Source organism: Zootoca vivipara, chromosome 5, assembly GCF_965207765.1.
Source record: "Zootoca vivipara chromosome 5, rZooViv2.hap1.1, whole genome shotgun sequence".
NCBI lineage: Eukaryota > Metazoa > Chordata > Lepidosauria > Squamata > Lacertidae > Zootoca > Zootoca vivipara.
In genome coordinates, this window is record NC_142588.1 from 52,357,452 (window position 1) to 52,383,681 (window position 26,230).

The 26,230-nt window shown below is 43.4% G+C and overlaps 1 protein-coding gene across 2 annotated transcripts in view; it reads left to right on the forward strand.

The window, feature by feature from the left end:
- Positions 1 to 2,598: 2,598 nt before the first annotated feature.
- Positions 2,599 to 26,230, forward strand: part of SH3PXD2A (SH3 and PX domains 2A) — a 267,552-nt gene continuing 243,920 nt past the window's right edge. Inside the window, exons 1-2 of one of the 2 annotated variants that reach the window (XM_088669619.1) lie at positions 2,668 to 2,995; positions 3,437 to 3,705. In XM_088669619.1, coding sequence (XP_088525745.1) covers positions 3,634 to 3,705 — 72 coding nt within the window. In that variant the 5' untranslated portion in view covers positions 2,668 to 2,995; positions 3,437 to 3,633. Of the gene's footprint in view, positions 3,706 to 26,230 lie in introns of both variants that reach the window. The other variant, XM_088669620.1, reaches the window with a different exon arrangement.

Here is a 26,230-nt window from a genome sequence, read left to right on the forward strand (position 1 = left end):
AAATGGTTCCCTAAAGTCAGTCTTGAATTTCCGTATATTCCAAAAGATATTGTAATATTTTAATCTATATGCGTGACTCCTTCCAGAAATCATGAATGGCAAGATTCCAGAATACAGTGGAGTTCTGTGGCAGTCATTGGGCATGTCTAATTAGCATCAACTGGAACGCTTTACTTATTTGCACACACAGTATCCTCACTGATATGTATCACAGAAGTGCCAAGTGCCCATAAAAGGTAAATATAAGTTGATAGTGGATGGAGTGGAGTTTGAAATCACAGTACCCAATAGATGCAACCTGACCTATTATTTGGGTGCTCCTGATAGAATTAACATAATTGTTGAGCTTGCTCCTGTGAATCATGCACCTTGAGCATCATTACTCTTATTTGTCTTTTGTTCCAGGCTAAACATGCACATCTCCTCCAAACTCTCCTCCTCAGAGGCCAAGTCCCTCACCATAGTTGACACCCTTCTCTGGACATGGCCTAGTTTGTTGGTATCCTCCTTAGACTGGTCACAGTTGAGGTGAGGTATGAACAAAGCAGAATAGAGTGGTGCCATTACTTTTCATGCTTTTGTTGACACAGCTTAAATTGCAGTCAACTTTTTAGCTGTTGCCAGGGACATTAGGTCTTCAATCAATCAAAACCTTTATTGACATCATTTTCAAACATTTAAAATACATAGTCCAGTACAATTATGTCGCCAGCTTAAGGGACATTGTTGTTGTTGTTTAGTCGTTTAGTCGTGTCCGACTCTTCGTGACCCCATGGACCATAGCACGCCAGGCACTCCTGTCTTGCACTGCCTCCCGCAGTTTGGTCATTAGTCTTCAGAAAGATTCAAAGCACAGGTCCATGATATAGATTTACACAAAAGCTGTATTTCCTAAGTTATATATATGCATGTAATTTTAGGTCTACTTTCAGAGGGAAGGGAAAGGGCAGAAGACCTGAAGTGTGTAAAAGACCCAGGGCTCAGCTCTCCCAGATCACCTCCTAACAATGCCCTAGACTCTTGCATAGCATTGCTAGCTCATGTAGAGACAGTAGCTTACTAAAAGCTCTTGTTCCCTTTTTCTGAATTTACTGCTGTGAAGCCAAGTGTCACCAGTCTTACACTTGTGCACCTGCTTATTTTTGTAATTTCCACCTTTTGGAGCTAAAATGGTAAATTTCTTTTTCTGCTAATTTAAGTTAATTTCGCCTGCTCAGCATGATATGCAAGAGTTGGCTATCTTTCTGTCATTAAGACAACATATTATTCCTTAGCACTTCAGTCCTAGTAACATTGTGCCCTGCTTGAGATTTTTCTGTTCTCTTGCAAGCACAACTCGTTATCGATGTCTGAACTACAGTGGCAGCTGTTCGATTAGGATGGATGTGGCACTGCCCCACCAGCCTATGTCTGCCCTCAGCCAGCCCTACCCTACCCTGCCTTCTAACTTAACAACCAGACTAGAGGGTGGCATTGCCTGTCAGCTTCCTCCTCCTTGGTCTCAGTGTTGCCCTCGCAGAACTCAAAAGGGAGGATAAGATTGAAATAAGATATCACTACCTCCATTGGCTCTGGCTCCACCTGCTGCTGGCCTCCCTACCTTCTGCCCTACCAGCCCCACTGGGCACCAGCCACCAATGATGATAAAGACAGTAAGATTGATTTGGGTGTGTGCCTGCAGAACTAACATTCACATGCTGCAGCTATGCCTTCTGAAAAAAACCAAGCCCTGAAAGTTACTTTGGCTATGTTGCAGCCAGCCTGCTACTGAATAGCTAGCAGGTTGATATCAGAATAAAGAGTATATGGCAATTAGAAATGAATCCCCTTTATTACTACCTGTGGTTCTTCAGAACATTTCATCTGAAATCCATAAGGAATACATATTGAGATTCCAGTTGCTTGCAATGAGCAAGTTAAATAGTCCATGTTAGGAATGTGAATTAACATGCAAGTAAAGGTGGAGTTTCTAAGGTGGTAGGATGGCACCTTATAGGTCTCCTTCCAGCAACGCCTGCAACTAAGCTGGTGCCAAACATCTTGCTCTGCTTTTGTTTGAACCGCATTAGCGTGGCTGAGACAGGGGTCTTGTCATTTGAGCAGCCCAGGACCTCCATACACACTGCCACACAACACTACTTGCACCCCAGGGAGGTCACATCGTTGCTGCTAACTTTGACTTCACTCCTAGAGGCTCTCGGGACAGTTGGATGCCAGCAACAAGGGAGGGGGGAGGGGTTGGGGGGCAGTGGCATTGCAGGTCCAACTGCAGACCCTTATTAGGGCTGCTAACCTACCGGTAACCACGTCTAATTAGGAGTCGGCCCCAAAGAATTCAACCGGGTTTACTCCCAGGTAAATGGGAGTTGATTGCACCCACGATGGTAGATTTGAGAGAACTGGCCACGGGCAAAGGAACCCTATGCTCCCTTCCGCTCGCCTGCCTCCAGCCCAAGAACAGCAGTCCCCAAAGGGAGCCGGTGGTTCCGTCTTCTTGGAGAGATCTGTTTCTAGAGGAGATCGCCTCTGCCTTTCTTTTCTTGCCCGTCCCCGGGGAACTTCTCCCCACCCCCCAGCGGCTCGCAAAGTCGTTATTTCTGAAGGGGGCGGAGCCGCCCGGGCAAAGCTTCCTCGGCCGCTCAGCGCCCCCTCGGGGTTTGGGTGTGGAGAGGTGATCGCCCACTCCCCTTTCGGATCTCCTGTCCGGGGGAAGACCGGGCCCCCTCCGCGGGCGGCAAGCAGAGCCCAGCCCTCCTGCCTCCCGACCGGCCGCCCCCTCCCCCTCCTCCTCCTCCAGCCCCTCGCCTTGTTCGGCGCGGAGAGCAGATCGCGGCAGCAGGAGGCGAAGCCGAGAAGGCAGGGGAAGGGAGCTTCGCGCCCAGCCGCTCGCTCGCCTCTCTGCCCGAGCCGGCCCGCCGCCTTCTGCCTGCCTGCCTGCCTCCTTCCTTCCTTCCCCCGGGGCGGCTGCAGCAGAAGCAACAGCAGCTGCACCAAGGTGCGTTGCCAAGGATCCGCCGCTGTTAGGCACGAAGCTGGGGCTGAAGAGAACCGCGCAGCGGCGACTCGGGTGTAGGGACGAGGGAAAAGGAGGCAGGCAGGGATATAGACACGCGCGCACGCGGGACACCGCGCCGGGGATCCGTAAAGGGACTGCAAAACTTGATCCGCCTTTAGGGCGGGGGGGGGAGGGGGGACTGAATAGAGACTCCCTCCCATCCATCTAAACGCAGCCTTGGACCAGAAGGAATCCCCTTAGTTCCACCAGAATATAAGAGCCGAGCTCTTTTGAAAGTGGCCGAAGACCATTTCTGCCCTTTCCTCCCTCCCAGGGCCAAGGGGAGGATCGTGAGCGGTGTGACCAGGCGCTCCAAGATTGGTGCAGTTTCCAATATATATACAGTATATATATATTTAAAAACATCTCCTTCTGTTGAAGCTTGGGGAAGTTTTGCTTCTCTTCTGGTGCCAGCAACGAAGAAAAGAAAAAAGGGAGAGAGAGAAGGGAAGGCACCAGCTTCCTAGGAAATCCTCCTTGAGCGCCAAGGAGCCATCCTGAAAGAATAAGCACACTCATCATAATACAAGGATACATCTGGACTCTGTTTGCATTTCCTGGTTTTCCTGGGGACGAAGATGCTGTCCTACAGCGTGCTGGATGCTAATGTGGTGGACGTGGAAAAAAGGCGAAACCCATCCAAGCATTATGTGAGTATATAGATGGGGGCTGAATAATGCTTGTATGGGAGGGGGGGTGCCATTAATGTCCAATTGTGCCAAGGCTGCATGTCCTGGCTGTTTGGGCTTGCAAAGAGCCAGAGAAATGATTTGGAAAGTGAAGTGGGTGGGATAGGGTTTCTGAGTGTGTGCTGTGCCCCACTGATGAAGTTTATGAAGCACCTTTGCCACCAAGGAAGAAGGTGAGCATGGGGGGAGGGTTTTTCCAAGCATTTCAATTTGGCGCAATCGTCTCTCTCTGGTGCAGTGTTTTGTAACATAGCCTATATAAGAAGGACACCAGAAACGTTTGGAACAGGCTGCACCTTCCCAGGTGGTCTGAAAAGCACACAGGATGAGTATATGGGTGTAGTTTTGTTTTGTTTTTAAAGAGCTCTTCTCGTTCAATTTAAAATCAGTTTTGCAGGCTGTTTTAAATAGTCCTGCTGCAAACAAAGTTCCTCTGCCACATCCTTGCTTGTTTTTGATGAGCATTGGTAGCATGCTAGGTTTTGGGTGGAGTGTTTGGTGCAGGACAGACATGAACTAGGCTAGATGATGCTTAGCTCGTCTCCAGCCCTGAGTCTATAATGGCAATCCCAGTTTATTCATGCACAAGAATGTTGCCCTCTGGTCAAATTGGCTGACCATTCTTTGCCCTTTCCGTGGAGCAGGAGGCACATGTTGTGTTATTTTGAGCCATCTGGGCTTGTTTGACCCAACTTATTATTTTGACCTGGATGCACATTTGGCAGGGGTGTCCCTCAGTTCCTCATACACATTCAGCTCTGCTATTCTGGAAGACTGCTTACGTTCTCCTGCTCCTGACCTGAGCCTTACAGGGCTTTTGCACATTGGAGCAAAATGTAGACTTGCACTTTCCTATCTCCCCATTAATGCAGGGATGCCCACATGATGCCCTCCCCATTCCAGTGGTGCCCTGAACCTTCCATCCTTTTAATACAGATTTTTTTTTTAATCCTTGGAAAGTCTGAAATGATCAGGATCGAGAAACACCTGCATGTAGAGGGGAGAGGTCCAGGAAAACAATGGGATGGGGATGAAGTCTTGTGGGTGCACCTATGTTAATGGGGAGACTGGTAGGTGCAAATCCAAGCCCGCAGAAAGACAGTGGTTAGGACATTTCTTCCCAGAGCATTTTTGAATAGCTATTTAAGAACCTTGACTCTTTCCGAGGTGGGTGTCCCATTTTTTCTGTTACGCTTTATTGGCAAAATTCTTTTGCTTGACTTTCTCGTCAGAGATCCAAGGCAGTGACCGTACATGAACCCTCGGTTTCTTCTCTTTAGCTGAGCCAGCTCAGTCAATGTGCAGTGCTGGTTATGCTCCTGTGCAGTGCAGGCCAGGACACGAACATAGTCACTGCAGGACAAACCTCAGTGAAAAGATCTAAAGAGGATGGAAATGTTAGTTGCTACAACATGGGACAAACTGAGGGCCATATATGCTTTCAGATCCATTGGCCCCAATATTTGAAAGTACCAAGGGTGGTAAATCTGGTATCCTATCCTTGCCAGTAGGTAAGGACTATATATTTTAGGTTAATTCTCATAGGGTCATATTCTACTAATGTATCTCATCAGTGCAAGGATTTATGGGCAGTAGGACTTTCATGTTTTCCCAACCCTGTGCTCGCCCAACAGCCTCCCAAAATCTCCTCCAGAGGGTTGAGGGAACCCCTAGAACAGATTTAGGAGACATGCGGGGATGGGGTGGGGTGGGAAATGCAAGCAGAAATAATTGCACTGATGAAACAATTGCCTTAATGCCATGTTGCACTCCACCTATAGTACAGTATTTTCATGGAACTCCAAACTATGTTTTGGATGTGGGTGGAATGTTTTGCTGGAGCTGTATGCTATTTTGCTGATGTTCCATACCTACAATTTCCCACCAGCTTTGACTACTGAACACAAGCTGAGCACCAGAGAATAGCTTTCCCCTTCCAACTGTTCACTGACAGGTATCAAGGGAATTTGTTTAATCCTACAGATATCAACACTAATCTTTGTCATGTTGTCATCATCCACTTTGAACAGAAGTGAAATAGTAGATGAGGCAAGGAGTAATCACAGCCTTGGAGAAGGACAAAAAGGCAGGAGTTATTGCGTCAGCCCTCCTTACCAGTCCTCTACCTGACAGCCAAGTCATGCACAAGACAGAGTGGATATCAAGAGCATTATTAATATTGGCATCTTTCTTCATATTTCTGCCAATGACCCTGTGGAAGTAGCCTATCAGATGTGCAGCTTGCTTTTTGCGAATTCAACCTTAAATGACATTATTTTTCACAAGGTTCAGTTTGCTAAGTTAACCAGGATCTACTTGTAATCTTGTTCATTTTAAAGCTCAGCTTTGCTCCTGACAGCAAAATGTATTGGGCTGGTATTAGCACCAGTGTTTCAGAAGACGTTATCTTAGTAAATGTAAAACTGCTGGTGTACGGGAAAGGCTTTTCTGATTAATAGGCTAAAAGTATATCTAGCCAAGCATTCTGCTTCACACATTGATTAACCAGAAAACCCACTTACAACACAGCCTGAAGGCCATAGCTGGCTCCTCCTATTGTGCTTTCCCGGTAGACTGCTACTAAATTTGAAGGTTCTATTAGCAGGCATCCCCAAACTGTGGCCCTCCAGATGTTTTGGCCTACAACTCCCATGATCCCTAGCTAACAGGACCAGTGGTTGGGGAAGATGGGAATTGTAGTCCAAAACATCTGGAGGGCCAAAGTTTGGGGGTGCCTGTTCTATTAGTCTTGGCAAATCACTACTGGTAGACTTATTATCCAGGAATATAACTGATCCCTCCTTAAAACAACTGAAGACAGTGGCTATCACTTGTCTACTCTTTGCTCTAAGAACTAAAATGCATAACATATTCAGCAGTTATGATACAAGATGCAATGCCAGCCGTAGAAGTGAACGATTGAGGACAAAGGGTGGTATTGTTCTTGTCATACAGTTGTTCAGTTCTTTGATAGTTTGTGCCATAGACAGAGAGTATTGTGGGTGATATTCACATATCTGGGTATAACTGTGAGACAGTTCTGTGTCGCACTGGGTGCTGTCAAGTTGTGTTCTTATCTATACTTACCTGGAAGTAAGCATGTTAATACTCAGTTGGACTGACTTTAAAAATGTTTACAGTTGAGATCCTCCAAGTTCAAAGCAAGTATTTTTCATGTGTAGAAGAAGCAAACAACCCTCAGTTATAGAGACTGAGTAATTGAATCTAGATCAGGGGATGCTAATGCAAGCCCTGTGGGTGCTAGTGTGCTCTGTCAGTACCGCCTATGGCACCTGCAAAAGACTGCAATAAATGCTCCTTCAGAAATCAAAACTGCACCAGAGACGTATTGGCTCTTCCTGCTCAGTTTGTTTGCACTCGTTCTGCTTCTCCTGTATTGGAGACACTCCCTTAAACATCTTATTGGTGCCTTGATTGGACACCCACCCTCCCATTGAGGGGAAGTGCAAAGAGCTACTCTGTAAGTGATAATGGTGGATGATGTGGCAACCATTTGTGTTATGCCATACCCCAGGGCCGTCTTAAGCGCCCCTGGCGCCGTGGAGCGACGGATCACTCCGCCCCCCCCCGTTTCCCAGCGCGGTGGGCGGGCACAGCGCGGTTGTCGAACCGGCGGACCGGCCAGCCAGCGGGAGGCGCAGCTCGCGGCGCCCTCCTGGCTGGCCAGCGCCGTGGTGCCCTGCGCCACCGGGGGTCTACCTAGAGCCGGCCCTGCCATACCTCCATGGCAGTCATTTTGTGACTGGTGTTCGTGGCACCTTCTCAAATTCCAAAGGTGCCCACTCGCCAAAAAAGGTTGGTGATGCCTGCTAGACTTGCATGCTATACTTTTTATTATTATTAAAAAACAACAACATTTGAATATTAAAGTCAAATTCTCTTGTTAATAAATGCAAATTAGATAGAAATGCTTGATTAAATTACATGCATTTTTCAGTTGTTACCAAGTGGTTTTCATAATTTGGGATTTTAATTCCAGTGTTTGAGGTCTGGGTAAAAAGAAAAAGAAAAAGTGGGGGAAATAAGAGTGCAGAATTGTATTAATCTTTTAAATATTTCCGTGTAACCATGAGGGCCAGAAACTTGATCTTTTAACAAAATGAAAAGTTTCGTTTTCAAAATTCCATGGCAGCAGAAATATTCTGATGTAGTACTTACACAGATTGTTAAACTACTGCCAGTCAGAATGGGGTTGTGCAATACTAACATGAGATTTGCTGTGCTCTGTTGAAAAATGTTCCTTGCTTCTACATGAATTAATGAACACTGCAATGACTTAATTAGGGCTTCTGGTCCTCTTTTTCTCCCATTCCAACTCTCTGGAGGATGCTCTTTGATTTCCCAGACTCAGGTTGTCTGATATATCAAATCGATATTGGCTGACTGGACTCATCCAAGAGTGCTTTCATTTGCAATGTTTAACCTGATCTTCCAGATGTGTATTGAGAATGGGTGATCAAAACCCATCCACAGCCTCAGGCCAAATGCATGTACATGTATGCCTTTTCCTCCTTTCTGTGCATTAGTGCTGGCTAAGTGAATCCAGCTGCCATTATGATATTGTTCCTTTCAGGCCTTTTTCATGTGCTTTATTCAGTCTGGTTTTAAATATCTCACTGTTGCAATGTGCAAAGTTTGATTCCCCCCCCCCCCGTGTGGGGAAAATAAACAGTCCATGGCATTTTTCACCCAAGGCCAACATAGCAAAAGGGTTACTTTCATCTTGTTGATTTCCAGCTCTTATCTCTCACTTTCTCTTAGATGTTTGAAACCATACAGGGAGGAGCATACTTGGTCAAATATTTGTCAGTCTGATTCAGCAATACCTAACAAAACTATACACTGAGCTCCATGATTCCAGGAGATACAGGAGACATCTCCAACCCTAACATATCCTAAGTACAGTATGTGTAACTTAACTGCATTTGTTCACATTCATCCTTTGCCTGTTCCATAGCCACTTACCTCTTTTCTTTCTCCATTGTCAAACTTTAGATTCTAATCTCTCTGAGACAGGTCTTTTTCCTATGGGACTGGATCCAAAGATCCATTATAAGAACTCTTTTTGTGGAACACTCCTACTCACAGAAGGGGGGCAGTCTCCCCTAAACTGCTCTGTAAGGATGGAGGGGGAACTTCAGAAAATTGCCTCCTCTCTTCCTATGAGCCTCTGACAGATCTCAAATCCTCCCATTCACAGAAGTGGTCCTTCTGTGAATGAAAAGTGTATCCAGCCTGATGATGGCGTTGAATGAAAACAATAATATACCCTGTAACAAATTAACACAGAATAGATGTTAACCTAAATACAAACACACACAAGATTTATGCACGCATGCCGCTTCCATTTTTGCTGTGCGTGTGTGAAAGGCTTGTATTAATATATTGGGTTGTATCCAGACATGCTTAGAAACATTGAGCCGTTTCCAGTACTATTCCAGTACCCCCCCCCCAACTGCTCTGGAGGGTCCAAAGGAAAAGAATAGGAAGTTCCATTGTACCCATGGAAGTTCCTTCTGCCAGTGGAGCTACAGTGTTGGATATGGCCCATTGAAATCAATGGGACTTAAATTAGTCATGACCTACTTAGGTCCCATTGGCTATCATAGAGGTAAAGGTAAAGGGACCCCTGACCGTTAGGTCCAGTCATGGACGACTGTGGGGTTGCTGCGCTCATCTTGTTTTACTGGCCGAGGGAGCTTCTGGATCATGTGGCCAGCATGACTAAACCGCTTCTGGCAAACCAGAGCAGTGCACGAAAATGCTGTTTACCTTCCCACCGGAGCAGTACCTATTTATCTACTTGCACTTTGTGCTTTCGAACTGCTAGGTTGGCAGCAGCAGGGACCGAACAATGGGAACTCACCCCGTTGCAGGGATTTGAACCGCCGACCTTCTGATCGGCAAGCCCTAGGCTCTGTGGTTTAACCAACAGCGCCATCCACGTCCCTTGGCTATCATAAGTCCCACTTATTTCAGTGGGTTTGCTCTAATTATGACTTAGTCCAGATTCAGCTCACTGCCAGTAATTAGGAAGCCTGTCTGAAGGAGACGTTGATGCGTAGAGAGTACTCAAGCTGCGTTCCCCAGCTCAGAACTGCTTCTTCATGTGAATATTATCATCCCTCCCAAGGCTACCTCTGTCTATCACAGAGAGAAATAAAACTTCTTTTTCTACAAACAAAATTTGAATAAAATTTGGGGACACCCCTCCCTCCCCACTTTGTTTGGTAATGACATTAAATGTGTGTGCATAGTTCTTAATTAAGGCAAATTTAAATAACCCCTACAATGGCGCCCAGCCTTTCTGTCTTTTGCTTATATGAACGCATGTTTTTTTAAAATAATTCTTTATTATTTAAAATTACAATATTACAATTTAACAAACACAAACAAACAAACACAAAAACAAACAAACAATCATATGAACGCATGTTAGTTGCAGATATATTGATTGGCCAGGACAGGACATGGGATTTTTTGCCCTGGTGTTTTTAAACCTTCATTGTTTTGCGGCAACTGAAAACTAAAACCAACAATTTTATCTCTCTTTTTCTTCCCTAGCTTAATGACTAAAAGAAATGATACATTTCAAGCTCATGTCACAACTCTTGAGTGATATCATTTGCAATCTAAAATTGTATTTCCTATTAGGTAATGATGAAACCAGCTTCAATAATGGCATTTGGTGCTGAGATGTATATAGGCTGTCTTGGGAGGAAACAGCTGGCTTTTACACATTGCATAGGCTGTTTCTTTGTCAACAACCATTTTTATGTGGCTTCCTCTTCACGACCCAGTGTCCATTCAAAAGGAAACAGTTCACAGTTGGAAAGCAGGATTGCTGGAAAGCAGTTAGCAATGCTGTGTTGAATGTGTGTGTAATCAAGTGCTTTGATGTGTCTCCACAGAGCTGACATCTTGTTTTTAGCCTCAGGCATCAATTATGTGTGAACATAGGAAGCTGCCTTATAGCGAGTCAGACCTTGTGTCCATCTAGCTCAATACTGTCAATTGTCAGCAGCTTTTTTTCCATGGTAACAGAAACAGGTCTTTCCCAACTCAAGTGTTCATAGAATTATAGAGTTGGAAGGAACCCCAAGGGTCATCTAGCCCAACCCCCTGCAATACAGGAATCTCAACTATAGCATCCACGACAGATGACCACCCAACCTCTGTATAAAAACCTCCAAGGAAGGAGAGTCCACCACCTCCCAAGGGAGTCCACTCCACTGTCAAACAGCTCTTACCATCAAAAAGTTCTTCTTGATGTTTAGTCAGAATCTCCTTTCTTAAACTTGAAGCCATTGATTAAGTTCCTAGTCTCTGGAGCTGGAGAAAACTTCCCTTGATCTGCTCACTGTACTTCTGTCGATACAGACTAGAATGGCATTACTATTGATTCATGTTAAGCTTGTGGTCTACTAACACCTCTAGATCCTTTTCACATGTACAGCTGGCAAGCCAGGTGTCCCCATTTTATATCTGTGCAGATTGTCTTCCTGTCTAAGTGTAGAACCTGACATTTGTCCCTATCGAAATTCATTTTGTTTGCGCCTAGTTCTCCAATTCGTTAAGGTCGTTTTGAATCCTGATTCTATAGGCAGGGATGGAGATCTAAAGCAGAGATGAAGAACCTCTGGTTGTCCAAGCATTGTTGGACTACATCTCTCTTCACCCCCACCCCTGGCCATGCTGGCTGGAGCTGTTGGGAAATGGAGTCCCAACAACATCTTGAAAGCTATAGGTTCTCCACCCCTGAACCAGAGAAGTAGAATAGGGTGCAGTAGGCTTAGCAAGACAAATGTAAGTTGAACAAGACTGGTGCCAGGCTGTCCCCCAAAGAATAACAATTCCTATTAAATGGAAAAAGGATCCTGAAATAGACCTTGGAGAGTGACACTCAGTTTCTAGACACTCAGTTTCTACAGTCACAAGGCACAATACAGTGATAAAGGGAAGTATATTTACATTTCATTTATTTGATTAAAGAGAATGAAGCATTAAGACTTCAGTTCTAACACTACTTACCTGGGAGGAAGCCCAGCTGAATTCAGAATGACTTACCAGGGTGGAAACAATTACACACCATTGCCCCCAAAAGCAGGTTGTGGAGGCGATATGTAGCAAACATAGATTACTATTGTCACATAGTTGGATGAGTCAGGTTGGCCAGAAGCTGCATCTTTAATGGTTTTGCAAAAGAGGGAGTTTCACCAAGCAGAGCTTGCATGACAACCCACACTTGATTAAATTCCCTTCCCTATTAAAGGTATAGGGCTCCTGTCCTCATCTGGTCACCCTAATATAAGATGACAAATTTGTTAAAATAACTTATTCTTTCTTTCTAACACAATGATGGCCTCCCAAAAACCCCAACTAAAGTTCTGTTCAGAGCTGAACTGTAGTTACCATGGTTTCCTGATCATCCATATTTTATAAAACTCACTTCCTTAGGCTTATAGTGGTGATCAGTTAGAATCTAGATAACCTATTTATTAAACCACGAACACAGGAATATATCTGAGAGCAAAGATAGTGAAATAAAACCCTTTGTTTAGCTTGTGTCGAATGTTTTGTTCAGTGCTTCAGCTCTCGCTCTAGAAATCCGATACTTCAGAGAATGAATTTTTAAAGAAAAAGCCAAGAATACCCTAGGGGGATATTTCTTTTAAAAATTGGACCTTGAGTGTCTCTGACATGTGATACATCTCCATGCTTCTACCTGGAAAATGTATAGGGCGAATGTAGATTTTGAAATTGCAGATAAACTTTTTAAAATCATGTTTGCTGTACAGTATACAGAGTTAGAAAGTGGAATTGGTTACAATTACATTGTCTTTCTCTTGGAACATGGGAAACATTTTTTTTTTGGAATGGCAATAATAGAAGAATGCATTTGTAGTTGCACTCTGCTTAGTGTAAATGTTTAGCTTTAATGTTAAACAAAGTTATAATAAGCCAGAACATTTTTTCCTAAGTGAGTGCTTCCTTCTAGACTGGCATGGAGAAATATTATGGTGAGGCACAAACAGCTTGGGAGTAGAGAATGAAACCACTTTTAAATTACACTCTTGTCTCCTGTCCCCCCCTTTTTTAATAAAAAAAATTCTGTTACCTAATTAATAATCAATGAAACAATTTCCCTGTTTGCCGTGCTTCCACTTTGTGTTTATTCATGAGTTGCAAACCTTACAATGTTAAAATTGTAGTTTTGATACCAGGTGCAGTTGTTCACCTTTTCAAATGATAGTGTCACTTAAAGGCAATCTAAAAATCGCACAAATAAACAAACAGCAAGAGGAATATTATTATAAGCTTAAATATTATAAACAGTTATTCAAGTTTTATTCATTTAGTATTGCGCTTACACCTTACCTTTACCTTAAGGGAGCTCAAGGTGGTGTACAGGGGTTACGTTCTGGGGATTGCACCTAAAGTCAAACTCGCTAATAGTGTCATAGCACATTGGGTCAATGGTGGGTGGGATTGCAAAAGTATTCCCCTGCAACCCCACCCTCTTTTTAATTTTTTTTTTACCATGTGTGTACAGCTGAATGTGCACACATCAAATGCACACGAGTTGCAATTCTCCTCTATCTCCATAATGACCTCATGACAACCCTGTGAGGCAGGGCTGGGCATCTTTCATACCACGAACTCATTGCAGAGTAAGTAGCCTCATATAACAAACACGCTAAGGAACAAACCAACTAAAGAAGAGTGGCAAATGAAATTGTGTGAATATGTAGAGCTAGCCAAAATGACAGAAGCAATAAGAAATCACTCGAACATAAGGGTTTAAAAAGAATGGGATTGTTTTTAAAAATTATATGTGTAAACATGGTTCCCAAAACAAAACTTGGATGTGCCTAGAGTACATTTCACAAAATTAAAGACAATTAGAGGAGATATCCTATATAAAGAGAAGTTTGAAAGTATACTAGAACACAGTACAAAAGAAAATGAAATAAAGAGAGATGGTGAAGCTGTCAAGAGGTAGGGGGAAGTCAATTATTATATTGAGGATATGAACATGTATAGAAGAATAAATAGACTATGTACGTAAATGTAGAAGAAAAGATGATGTTATCTGTAAATTTTAAAATGCAATTATGCTGTCGCAGGCTTAGCTCACCTTGGGAGGGACTAGGTAATGAAGCCTTTCTCCCCCCCCCCCACCTGAGAAGCTCAACATATGAAGCGGCTAAGCTTGTTGCTGCAGCTTAACCAAATGACTCTGACAAGCCAATAATTTAGGAACTTTCACCACTAAGCCTAGGTTTACTGCCTGTGCAACCTTTCCCGAATGCTGTATGGAAAAGCACATGAATCTGACCTTTGGAGACCTCATAAGTAAACAGTTTTAACTTGCCTAATGTGTGATCTTTTTCTGTGCTAGGGGAAGTGGGGAACTTTGGAAAGAACATGGAAGGGCATATTTTAAAGGTATAATGCTTTACTTGCTGTATATTTTGTGATTTTAAATATCTGCTGGGGGTTTTCTACCAAGAGTACTTGCCCCAAACCTGGATCTTGGCATCCAGGGAATTCTCCTTTGTTATACCGTTATTTTTTCTTGCACCCACACCCATTTTTCATAATAAATCCAAAACACCTCCAAGTTCCATTTACATCAGGATCACTATACTGTAAAACAGTGGAGCACCCTCTAGCCTGAACCCAGTTCTGTTCAAGGTGTCTTGATACAGCATTTAGTTTGGGTTTGGCAAACTTTTCTCAGGAGGCTTTTGTTAAGCTTTTCCGTTGCTATAAATAAAGAAAATAGCCTTTCGTGCAAAATGTGGGCAATGTTTAGCACAAGAGGCCTGGGAACACAAAATGGATGACCTCACGCGAGGAGTCTTCCACTGACAACGACTACGAGCTGAGCTGGCTTCTAAGCCAGGCTTCTGGTAAAAGTAAGACATGCTGCTTTTGTACAAGCAAGGGAGTCTGAACATCTGGAAATGTGGCTGTGAAAATGTCGCATAACATTTTCTGGCAAGCCAAAAGATTACGAGTTGTTATCACTGGGGTAGGGCCAGACCCTGTTGGAGACCATCCAGGAGTCTGATGTCACTATCCAAGACGTCAGCTACAGTACTTTCCCATGTCACCTCTGTCACTCTTGCCTTCATGCTACTCCTCAGAAGATCTTGAAATGCGTTGGTGACCGACAGGCAAAAATAATTCATCAGGACCAGGTCTTTTCCACATTCTGTGCTGGAACCAAACCTCTGGATCTGCTTTTTTCACCAAGCTCTAAAACTGCTGGTGTATCAGTACGTGAACACACATCAGTTAAACCAGCCTTTTTCAACCTTGGGTCCCCAGATGTTGTTGGACTACAAGTCCCATCATCCCTAGCTAGCAAGACAAGTGGTCAGGGATGGTGGGAGTTGTAGTCCAATAACGTCTGGGGACCCAAGGTTGAAAAAGGCTGAGTTAAACTAACAAGTGATTGTGTCTCTGCTTTCTTCTGCCCCTTGCTAAGTTTCAGTATTGGCGATTTCAGCTACTATGCATAAAACAAATTTCTAGATGGGGATGGTGACTAAGTCATAGTCAACTTATTTATATACTGTGTTTCACACAAATACTGCATTTTCTAAAAAAACACACACATCTGTGTTCAAAGTGGTTCATGAACAAAACAAAATAGTCTAAATAAAGTAGTACAATATGGATGCATATTAAAAGCATATCACTGCAACACAATAGAACAAAACCCAGCAATTTAACAGTTCATTTACCATACAGCAAAATTTAGCAGAGCATAAAGCTCATTTATCGTCAAACATTCAAAAATAGCACCAAACCTGGTGACGTTAGCAACTGTCCCCCCTACCCGAACTCAATCTTCAAGGCCAGAAACACTCCAATAAGGAAAGGTTGCAGCCTTTGGGACTTTTTAGTTTAGAGAGTAAGCTTACAGCAATATAAGTTTATAAATTTTTGCATGGCATAGAGAGAATGGATAGAGAAGAGTTTTTCTTCCTCTCCCAGAGCAGCAAAGCTGAGTGTTTGAAGATTTCTGATTAACAATTGCTAGGAACCACAGGAGGAGAGAAGGCTGTTGTGCTCAGGCCCTGCTTCAGGGGTATCCTACAGGCATTTGGCTGGTCTCTGTGAGAACAGGATGCTGGACTAGATGACCTGATCCAGCAATACCAAGCAGTTGCCCCAAGCCAACAGTAGGGGCAAACACACTTATCTCCCTGCTTTATTGTTGTAGCAAATTTCTAGGTTATTCATTTATTTTAAATTGTATATCCCAGCTTATAGCCCAAAAGCAGCTTACCTGTTTGTTTCTTTCTTTCTTTCTTTCTTTCTTTCTTTCTTTCTTTCTTTCTTTCTTTCTTTCTTTCTTTCTTTTATTACTCACCTTGTTAACTTGCTTTATCCTCCCCTTTTTTATCAATCTACATTCATATTTTTGCATAATGAACACAGATTTTTAAATGTATCATGTGCACATCATTTTCTCAGACTACTATCCCTCTGTTAAAGAAGGCCCTTGCTTACAGAATCAAGCTGAATGCAATAAATAATGCAGGTAGTCCAGAGAATGCGGCAGTACTTCTGTGCACCAGAGACACATCCACATGTTTCTTTCTCTTAAAAGAAAGTGTCTTCCATATGAGATATTGACGCAAAGAAGCAAGGCAGGGACTTACTGATGAATGTGCTTTTCTTTGTGCCTAGCGAGGGACGTACATACAACCAGACGTTTTTCAGGATACCTGACCACCAGAGCCCTTTAGTATGTGGGAATTTGGGGGGGGGGGGGCGGGTGCCAGGGGTGTTAGAAAATATGAATGTGTTGATTTCCTAGGGTAAAATAAGAGGTTGGTGGGGAGAGTAGGAAGTTTGTGAGCCCAAGGCTCACTCATGTAACACTAAATCATGGTTTGACATTACAAGTCGACTGACAGTGTGAAAGTTTGCAGTACCAATGCAGTATTAAACTTAAATGTGAATTTTGCTCCAGTTCTTCTAATGGCAAAGAACTGAAATAGACTGACAGAGCAAACCTCTGTATACCACTGTAGAAATCATATGTTTGTGATTGTGAAGGTTTTCTGCAACTTTTGAATTTGATCCTGCACAGTTTACTTATTTGCATAGACTGTTTAATTGTACAACCTGCTAATTCATATTGATATGGCTGCCATTGATACTGAATCAGAGAGTCAGTGCTTATAGCTTTGCCCTCCTTTTTGTGTCTGTGTTATACTGAGACAGGCTATGAGTTCATCAAGTCTAGTGTACCGCTGCATACTCTATCAGTGAAAGCAACACAAAGCAACACCAGCAGAAGTTAACTCAGACCCAAATAAAATCGCAACATAAATTTCAAAAGCCAAATTTCCCTGGCAGATCACAACATACCTCTTTAAAAAGAATTTCCCCACTTTTAACTGCCTCGAGTCCCTGTCGGGGGGGGGAGGTGGAGTATAAATAAATATATAACAACAGCAGCAACTAGTATTAAATATGTGTACTGTATATATGTAATGTGCTTGGGCACTGGGCTATGGACTTCTTTGTTCTTCAACACTTTTGTTCCATCTCTGAGAAGCACCTAAGGAGCATCAGATTCTGGCTACTGCCTGGCTTCTAGTTAGCTGCAGCATCTTATCAGGTTTGGGATTACCCACCCAGCCCCTGGAAAGAACAATATAAACAATAACTCAGTGAAGTTCCTCTTGCCATTTCTTGAGACAACAGATGGGAATTAGCAGGAGGGGCAGAGGTGATTGCCAGGAGCTACTGTTTACTTTAGCAATTATGATTGCCAAGTTTCCCCAGGACCGTATAACTCCAAATGTAATAGTCTATTATGCCGGTTACTCTTCAAGTGCCTGCATGGTACCACAGGGAGCATTAAAACATATGAGCAAGCAGTTGTTGTTAGAATAGCCTGCATTTTGAAAGGCAGCCAGAGCCATCTTAACCAGGATCTCAATGTATTCCAACTTATTGTTTGTATAGCACTTTCAATATGCAAAACGTTTTATAACCTTGCTTGTGTTTGCACTACAATAGATGTGTAAGGGAGGTGATGATGGGCAGAGCAACTCTATCCTCTTGTTGCCCTGAGACTGGAGATATGCTGCTGCTATGCTAACAGAACAGCTGCTGTATCCAATGTGTGCTCAGCTTGGGAGGTCAAAAACAAACAAGCAGTCAATCAAGAGGACCTCTGTCTGAATGATTAGTCTGGCTCCTCTGTGGGCCATCTAGACTCTGGCAACGCATTTGACTCATCCCACCACCTTCTGATTTGCCTGATAGGTCAGCATCCCAGCAGGACACATTGCTCCTCCTCTTTCTTTTTATCCTCATCTCAGACAGTTGCTTCATATACCAGCAGTCGCGGCCACCATCCTGCTTTCACATGCCAAGAGGCCAGTTCTTTGACATTGCAGCAGGGGTGGTAACCTGTGGGCCTCCAGATGCTGCTGGACTAGAACTCCCATCAGCCCCAGCCAGCATAGCTAATAGTCAGGGGTGCTGGGAATTGTAGTTGAGCAACTGGTTCCCCACCACTGCAGTACAGAGTGCCAGAGTGAGCAGAGAGAGGATGGGCCAACTCTAAACAGCACAGCAAGCTCCCTGCCTGTCCCCGTCAAGAATGCTTTCCTGAGAAGTCAGATCCTGCTTGGGTGGAAGGGGAAAGGGATCCCTATCTACCAATCTCGTAACAAGAATTGAATAACACATGCCAATCTTTAGTGGAGAGAACTGAAAGAGAAAGCCACATGTGTGGAGTTGCCAATCACATTCCCCAGCATGGCTCCTGTGCCTTGAACTCACCAGATGGCAGAGTGGCATCCTTTATTATACCAGCTCCACGCTAGGAACACTTCATGTGTTGCATAGCTGTCCGTCATGGAGCTTGCCTGGAACAAGTAGGTTAACAACTCTATAGAAACAGCCAGTAAGCAACGTGGTTACTGAACTTGTTCTGCATGGAACAATACGGTATATGGAGCAGCTCTTGCATCTCTTGCACCCAATGGAGAGCAAGAATCAGCATGCACACTAGGTGTTTGCGAGGAAGGGAGAAGCGTGAGTGATACTGCCCGGGTGTTTGTGCCTGGGGAGACTTCAGGGACCGCTTTCCCCTTTGAAGTTGCAATGGAACTCTGTGTGTACAGTTGCTGCATCCAGAAAGCGAAAAGGTGTAAATGCTGTACAGCTTAATCAGACAATCAGGAATTTAGATAAATTGAATTGCTATTTAAATATATGGCTGCAGTCGCATAGAGAGGTATATGCTAGAATGGAAATACTCTTGCCCTGGGAGATTTTTGGAGAACAAATCCACTGTAGGCCTACTATTTGACCCTCATGTTTTCTGAGCCAATTTTCAACCAAGAGGACTGACATTTTCATGTTTAATTTTAAGAGAGTCCAGTGTTCCCAAGAGCCCCTAACACACTTATCTTTTCCATCTGTGAGTTTTATTTACTTCTCAGTAAAATTCTACTCCTAGGGTTTCAATTTTGAGAGCCAACCCAAAGCAATGCTGATAAAGCATCCTAACTCTCCTGGCCTATGTTTCCTGTTGGTAGAGATGATGGGAGCCAAGTGCAGGGAAAGTAACTAAAACCGTTTTGTCTTGATTGAACTTTTGTGGAGCAGAGAAGTTCTTGTTCCAACTGTACTTTCGGATGACATCAATGTCTAGAATGCTGTTTCTAAAAGGCTGCAATTTCCTTAGTGGTTCTGTCACCTTCAGAGAGCGGGGGGGGGGGGGGACTTCATTTGCTTGTGTTTTCTAGGAGAGGTCATATGGCTGTTGCAAAGTGCTAAGAAGACTGGGGGGGGACATAGACCTATGGGCATAAATATGCATAAAATTTACATATAATAATTCTACTCCTAGGGTTTCAATTTTGAGAGCCAACCCAAAGCAATGCTGATAAAGCAATGCTGGGGTCCATGGGGTGCTATGGCCCATGGGGTCACGAAGAGTCGGACACAACTAAACGACTAAACAACAACAACAATTCATGTGTGCAGAGACAGATATAGAATTTAAATGTCCAAGAAAGCAAGGCAACTAAATTGATATCCAAATCACACAAACCAATACATTATTCAGTAAATTGGCACCTTTCCCTAGATTGCCCCAGATTGCTTCCTCTTTGAATCAATTAATTTCCTAAGAGATCCTGCTGCATGTCAAGTCAATTCAGTTCCTTTCAATTACCCCCACCCTTCCCCCCACATCGTATCTAGATAAATTCATATTTGTCTTGTATGTAAATAGCCTTGAGATGGTGGTTTAGAAGGTGATGAATAAGTTGATGATGATAATGGTAAATCAATTTATTTCCCCAAATTATTGTCCTACCTAATCATATCATCACCCCAATTCTGTTTCCCCTGAATTCTTCACCTACACAGAAGCATGTGGGGCACTTAGAAAAAGGTTCAGGATGCCCTTGAGCATATCCCTGGCAATGACCCACCTAAGAGACTAACAGTGCAATTCTTTATATATGTCTACTCTAAAATAAGCACCATTGAACCCAGAAGGAAATTAGTCCCAGATAAATGCATATAGTACTGCATCCTAAACCAGCTTTTTAGGGAGTAAGACCCATTGAATACAGTGGGGTTTCCTTCTGAGATAACATGTAAAACAGTGGTAGCCAATGTGGCGCCCTTCAGAAGTTGTGACTACAACTCCCATTATCCCTGGCTATGCATTGGCCATGCTGGAAAGGACTGGCAGGGGTTGTAGTTCACAACATCTGGAGGGCACGACATTAGCTACTTTTGATGTATAGGATTGTGCTACAAGGATGCAAGTCTAAGCACACTTACCTGGGATTGAGCTCTCATTGAGCTCAATGGGATTTCCTTTTGAGTAGACATGCATAGGATTGCACTGAAAGTAACCAGACTGCAACATTTTGGAGGGACCTGTTTCTGATGCACTTGGTTCTTGGACCTTGGAAGAGGATGACTGTAGAGTCAGGGGCTTAGATTATGTTATTTGTTTCTGCAGTCTCTTATGTTTTTGCAGCTCATGGGAAAGAAAATAGCTGGGGCACTAAAACACTGGCCGACTGCCTCGGCAAGCAAGGCTCATCTTTCACACTCTCTGACAGGCACTTTCGCACCGTGTTCCAGGGAACCAGGGGTTCCTCAGAAGCTTATTGGCGTTCCTCAGAGAGAATCCAAGGAATGGCAGACAAGCTTCGTTCAACGCTTCATGTGCAATTGTGTGAAAATGTTTGGTGCGTTCTATGCCATGCTCTCAGTTAAAGCAGGACAGCACTGAGGCTGATACCCTTCCTCCAATGAACTTGACTATGTGCTTTAGGACCCTAGAATATTGCCCAGAATGCTTTGCAGCAGAATGGGATTTCTCATCAAGGCACTTTCTCAAGGGCTCCCTGCAAGTACAAAGTCCACAAAACTTTTTTTTGGGGGGGGGGATTTGCTTTCAGCAAGAACATCAGGTACTTGGATATCCTGCTGAGAACCATGGATTAGACATATCTGCAAGAGAGCTTCTATTATGAGCCATAATGTGTCCGCATTGGGTCTTTTTGTGAAGAATATGGTCCAGACTGGTTCCTCCTTTGTGCTGGGCAAATGGTTTGCAATATCCGCCCTACAGAGGGGTATAATGGACTACTGTACAGTCAGCTGAGGAGGACTTGTGCAGATCAGATGAGTAGGGCAAACTAATCCATGCCACAAGCGCTTTGAAGGTTAGCCACCTTCTGGAAGATGGAGAGGTGCTCAGTATAACACCCAGTAATGAGCTCCTCTCTTGCAGGTAGCCCTCTAGTGGATTGACCTAGTGGTAGTTCTCCTCCAGTTAGAGCCTAGTAGTTTGCCATTTTTGGTTTCCCACAGTGTTCCAGAGCAGCTTTTACAAATCTGGTGCTCTCCAGATGTTTTAACTACTACAACTCCCATCAGCGCCAGCTGTCATGGTCAATGGTAAGGGATTATGGAAGTTGTAGTCTGAAACATCTAGAGGGCACCAGGCTGGGGACACTTTGTCAGGTACTCCAGGGCATTGTGGGAAACTGTAGGCTGCAGTCCTATAAGCATCATTGAACATAGTGGAACATATATGCACAAGCAAATGGGATTGCACTGTGAGTTTGTTTCATCTAATGTTCTGTTGCTGCTGGGATGTTTATTGCTGATTGGTTTGCAGGGAGGTCCATGAATTGGAGAGGAAAGAGAGCCAGAGGGAAGTAACAAGATCCTCTGGCACGATTGAGCTGATTTCTCTACATGCCATGTAGGTCAACTGCCTTTTTATATCACTAAGTATTCAAGTGAACTACAAACTGGTTTGTGCACGTTGAAGTGCTCTTTTAGAAACCTGATTTTGGCAAAGTGCTCATCTGATAAGTTTTCTCTTCTACTAGGTTTCAAAAAGGGATCTCACTGATGCATTTAAAGCATGTTTGTTGACTTTGGTTGAATGTACACAAGTCTATTATTAGTTATTTATATTTATTTAATTTGTAGACTGCCCTTCATCTGAAAATCACGGGGCTGTTCACAACATAAAATTAAACATGAGAACACAAAATACATAAAACAAAACCAATACCCCCTCCATTTATTATTTTTTAAAAGGCCATAGAATGTCTGGTTATAGAGGGGGGAAATGGCCTGGCACCTAAATATATGTATTGAAGGTGCCACGAAAGTCACCCTGGGGAGGACATTGCAGAAAGAGGTAGCCACCACAGAAAAGGCCCGTTCTTGTGTTGCCACCTTCTGGACCTTTTGGAGGAGGCACACGAAGAAAGACCTAAGATGATGATTGCAGGGTCTGGGTCGGTTCATATGGTGAGAGGCGGTCCTTGAGATATTGCTCCCCTGAGCCATTTAAGGTTTTATAGGTCAAAACTAGCACTTTGAATTGGGCCCATAAACAAATTGGCAGCCAATGCAGTTGAGCCAGGATAGGTGTAATATGCTCAAACCGTCTTTCCCTAGTGTGCAACCTGGTTGTCGAATTCTGCACAAACCAGTTTCCGAACCATCTTCAGAGGCAGCCCTACCTATAACACATTGCAGTAATCTAACCTAGAGATATTATTCTGTATTGGGAAGGCCACGGTTTTGCTCCTAACCCCAGGTTTAGAATTGCAGCCTAAATTTTGCATGTTCAGAAGGTATAGATAAGGCTATGATTCTGAACCAAGTACAGTCATACCTCGGGTTAAGTACGCTTCAGGTTGAGTACTTTCAATTTAAGTACTCCGCGGACCCGTCTGGAACGGATTAATCCACTTTCCATTACTTTCAATGGAAAAGTTCGCTTCAGGTTAAGTACGCTTCAGGTTAAGTACGGACTTCCAGAACCAATTAAGTACTTAACCTGAGATACTACTGTAGTAAGACATTCCTTGAAAATACCATCAACCAGCCCTCCTTCAGGAGCACCAGAACTGTAATAATAATAATAATAAGCATGGTGGAGGCAGAAATAAGTGCTGCAAACCTTCCCCCTTGTGCACATAGACACTGGAACTGCAGATGGATTTCCCCTTTGCTCTGCATCCAAAGTCACACAGCAACAATTTTCTGAAACATTTGATTTTCATCTCAGTCAAAAAGATTAAAGGACAGGTCCTTTCATTTCCAGATAAACAGTCTGCTGCTGCTCAGCCTCAAGTGAGCCATTAGAATGCAGTCTGCAATCTACAAGTTGTTGGAGTGTTTCAGTTGTTTTATGCAAGCGAGAGAACAGAGATCACAGACTTGATAGTCCATAACTGAGGAAGCCTGTTGTGACAGATACCAACTGAACAGACTTGTGATATTGTTTTTCAAAATATAACAAAACAGTGGTGAAGCTACGCATGGGAATGTCTCATACCTCACATTTGTCTTTTTAGTTATGTTTCTGTGTCTGACCTGTATTTGGAAATATGATATAAATGAATGCACTTACTTCATTCTCTGCATGAGGGGCTTAGAGAGGGTGCATATTCAGGAGCAGGCACCCCCAACCTGCGGCCCTCCAGATGCTTTGGCCTACAACTCCCATGATCCCTAGCTAACAGGACCAGTGGTCAGGGATGATGGGAATTGTAGTCCAAAAATCTGGAGGGCCGAAGTTGGGGATGCCTGTTCTGGAGCATACCATTTGAGAATTTGTTGATGCTATATATAGGGAACATTGCATATTTTTTCTCTCCTCCCCGCACAGAAGCCCTCAAGGTGGCCAACAGGACACCCCCCCCCCACCCGGCCCAATGACATTTGAACAGTTGTCACACAGTCACTGAAGGACTATGAAGATATTTTTCAGTCCTTGCACAAAACAGACAGGCACAGTGAATGCTCGTCTCTCATTTCCTTGCTTCCCTTATGTATGCACATTTATGTAGCAGAACTTTGCATTAAAATATGATAAATCTGCAGAACACTGACTCAGTTGGAAACTGGAGACTAACTGGAAATTCTGAAGAGGTGTCCTAAAGTTGTTGTGAGATGTGAAGCTGCCTTGCACTGAGGCATGCCATTGTTGCAGCTAGCCCAGTGTCTACCACTGAGGTTTTTAACCTTTTAAGACCCAGGCCCTCCATTTAGCAGAAACATGCATTTGAAGACCCATTCCTTAATTTTAATGTTTGTGTGGTTATGACCTATCTTAGGTTAGACTGTGGTTGCAATCAGGTCTGGGAAATATTGTGGTAGTTTCACTGGTTATAATACTAGCTCTTCTATCCCATTTTCTAACCTTCCTTTCACACACTCCAGTGCCTATTGCATTTTGACTGATAACACCAGCCTGTCTCTTTCAATTTCATTTACACCAATGGGTGAGTTGTGACTTAGAAGCAAAGCTGGACACCGCCACTCCTCCTCCACCCTTTCCACACATATATGCTTCTGTTTCCCCGTGACTCCCCCATGAAAACAGCAGGAAAGAATTGAATGCTGACATAATGCCCCCATCTCTGTGCTCTCATTATTTTCTGGGTTAAGGGGGCTGCAAATAGATTTTTTTTTTCCTGGAAGCAATTAATGTGGAAAGGTGTGCTATATATTATGCTAGATTTCCAGAAGTGGCTTTTGCACCATGTGAAAGCTCAAATATAATGTGGAAATTAACAGTAATGGAAACAGGCAAATGGAGTAAGTGTCTGTGTGAATGCAGCCTGTAACTCACCCAGTAGTGGGTCTCAAGGCACCAGTTGAAGACCACTGGTCTGTTCTGACTGGCAGTGGACAGCAAGTCCTTGCTACTGCATGTCTTTTTGGCTGAAGATGCCAGGGGTTGATCCTTCTGCATGCATGTGCTCTAGCAGTTATGCCATCTACCCTGCACCTTAGTGATGGAGGACTGCACTTTGCCAAGCTGATCAGAGTGATCCCAGGTTTTGATTGCCACTGGACATATTTGTGTCTTGCTGGGGTGGTGGTGGTGGTGGAGGAACTATGACAGTATTAAATTGTGGTTTGTTGCATTCAAATGTTACACCTCATTTAAGTGTCTTTAAGTTGAGGAACTGGGAAATTGACGCCCTTGGCTTCATTCCTGAGTTTCAGAACCCACTTGCAAGTCAATGATGTGTTTGAATAGGCATTCAAGTAAGAAAATAAAAGGAATTAGGTAGGCTAAAGGATACAAAGGGCTCTGACAGGTATAGCAGATGTTGCTTTATCAGAGAAAAAGTGTTTGTTTTGGTGTGCTCAGATAATAAGTAGCATGTGGTTTTATAGCATGTAAGCTGGTTTTCTGTAGTTAGTTAGTCAGTCATAGAAAATTTAGGATGGAGAAGATTGCACCATTCACTGGCAGCTCCTAACCCACCTCCTCTGAATGGCTTGGTGTTGGTGGCAATAACATTCCCACTAATATAGGATACTCTTTCAAATTACAGTTCTGGGCCAGAGTTTGCTTGCACTGGCTTAACATTAGCCACCGAAAGTCAAACAAAGCTTTGCAGCGCTTTTGGCGGACATGCTCCAATTTGGACTTTGTCAAGATGACACAACATTTCTGTAACTGTCTGACAGTATATTTTGGTGTTATATTTGTAAAGTGAATTGAACAGGGCCATTACAAGTTAAGGTCATAAGAGCATTCCTGCTTTAATACAAGATTATTGTAAAAACTTGCAGTTTCTAAAACGTATATGAAATAGATGAGAAAATAAATAAATAGAGTTAACTGGGATATGCAGGGGAAAAGAAAGAGAACAAATTTATGGAACCACAGAAAGAGGGGGAGGGAAGTTGAAGACTGATGTATAATAATTATTTCTTTCTTTCTTTCTTTAAGGTTTATTTGTTATAAATGAAAATCATTCATAATTAATTCATTAAATAAATAAATAAATAATCATAAGGAGCTCCAGGCAAGGGCCACATGTCTCTAAATCCTCCTGGAATGTCAACACTTGATTTTTGTCCTTCCAAGTCCAGTTCTAGTCGCAAGACTCATCCTTCA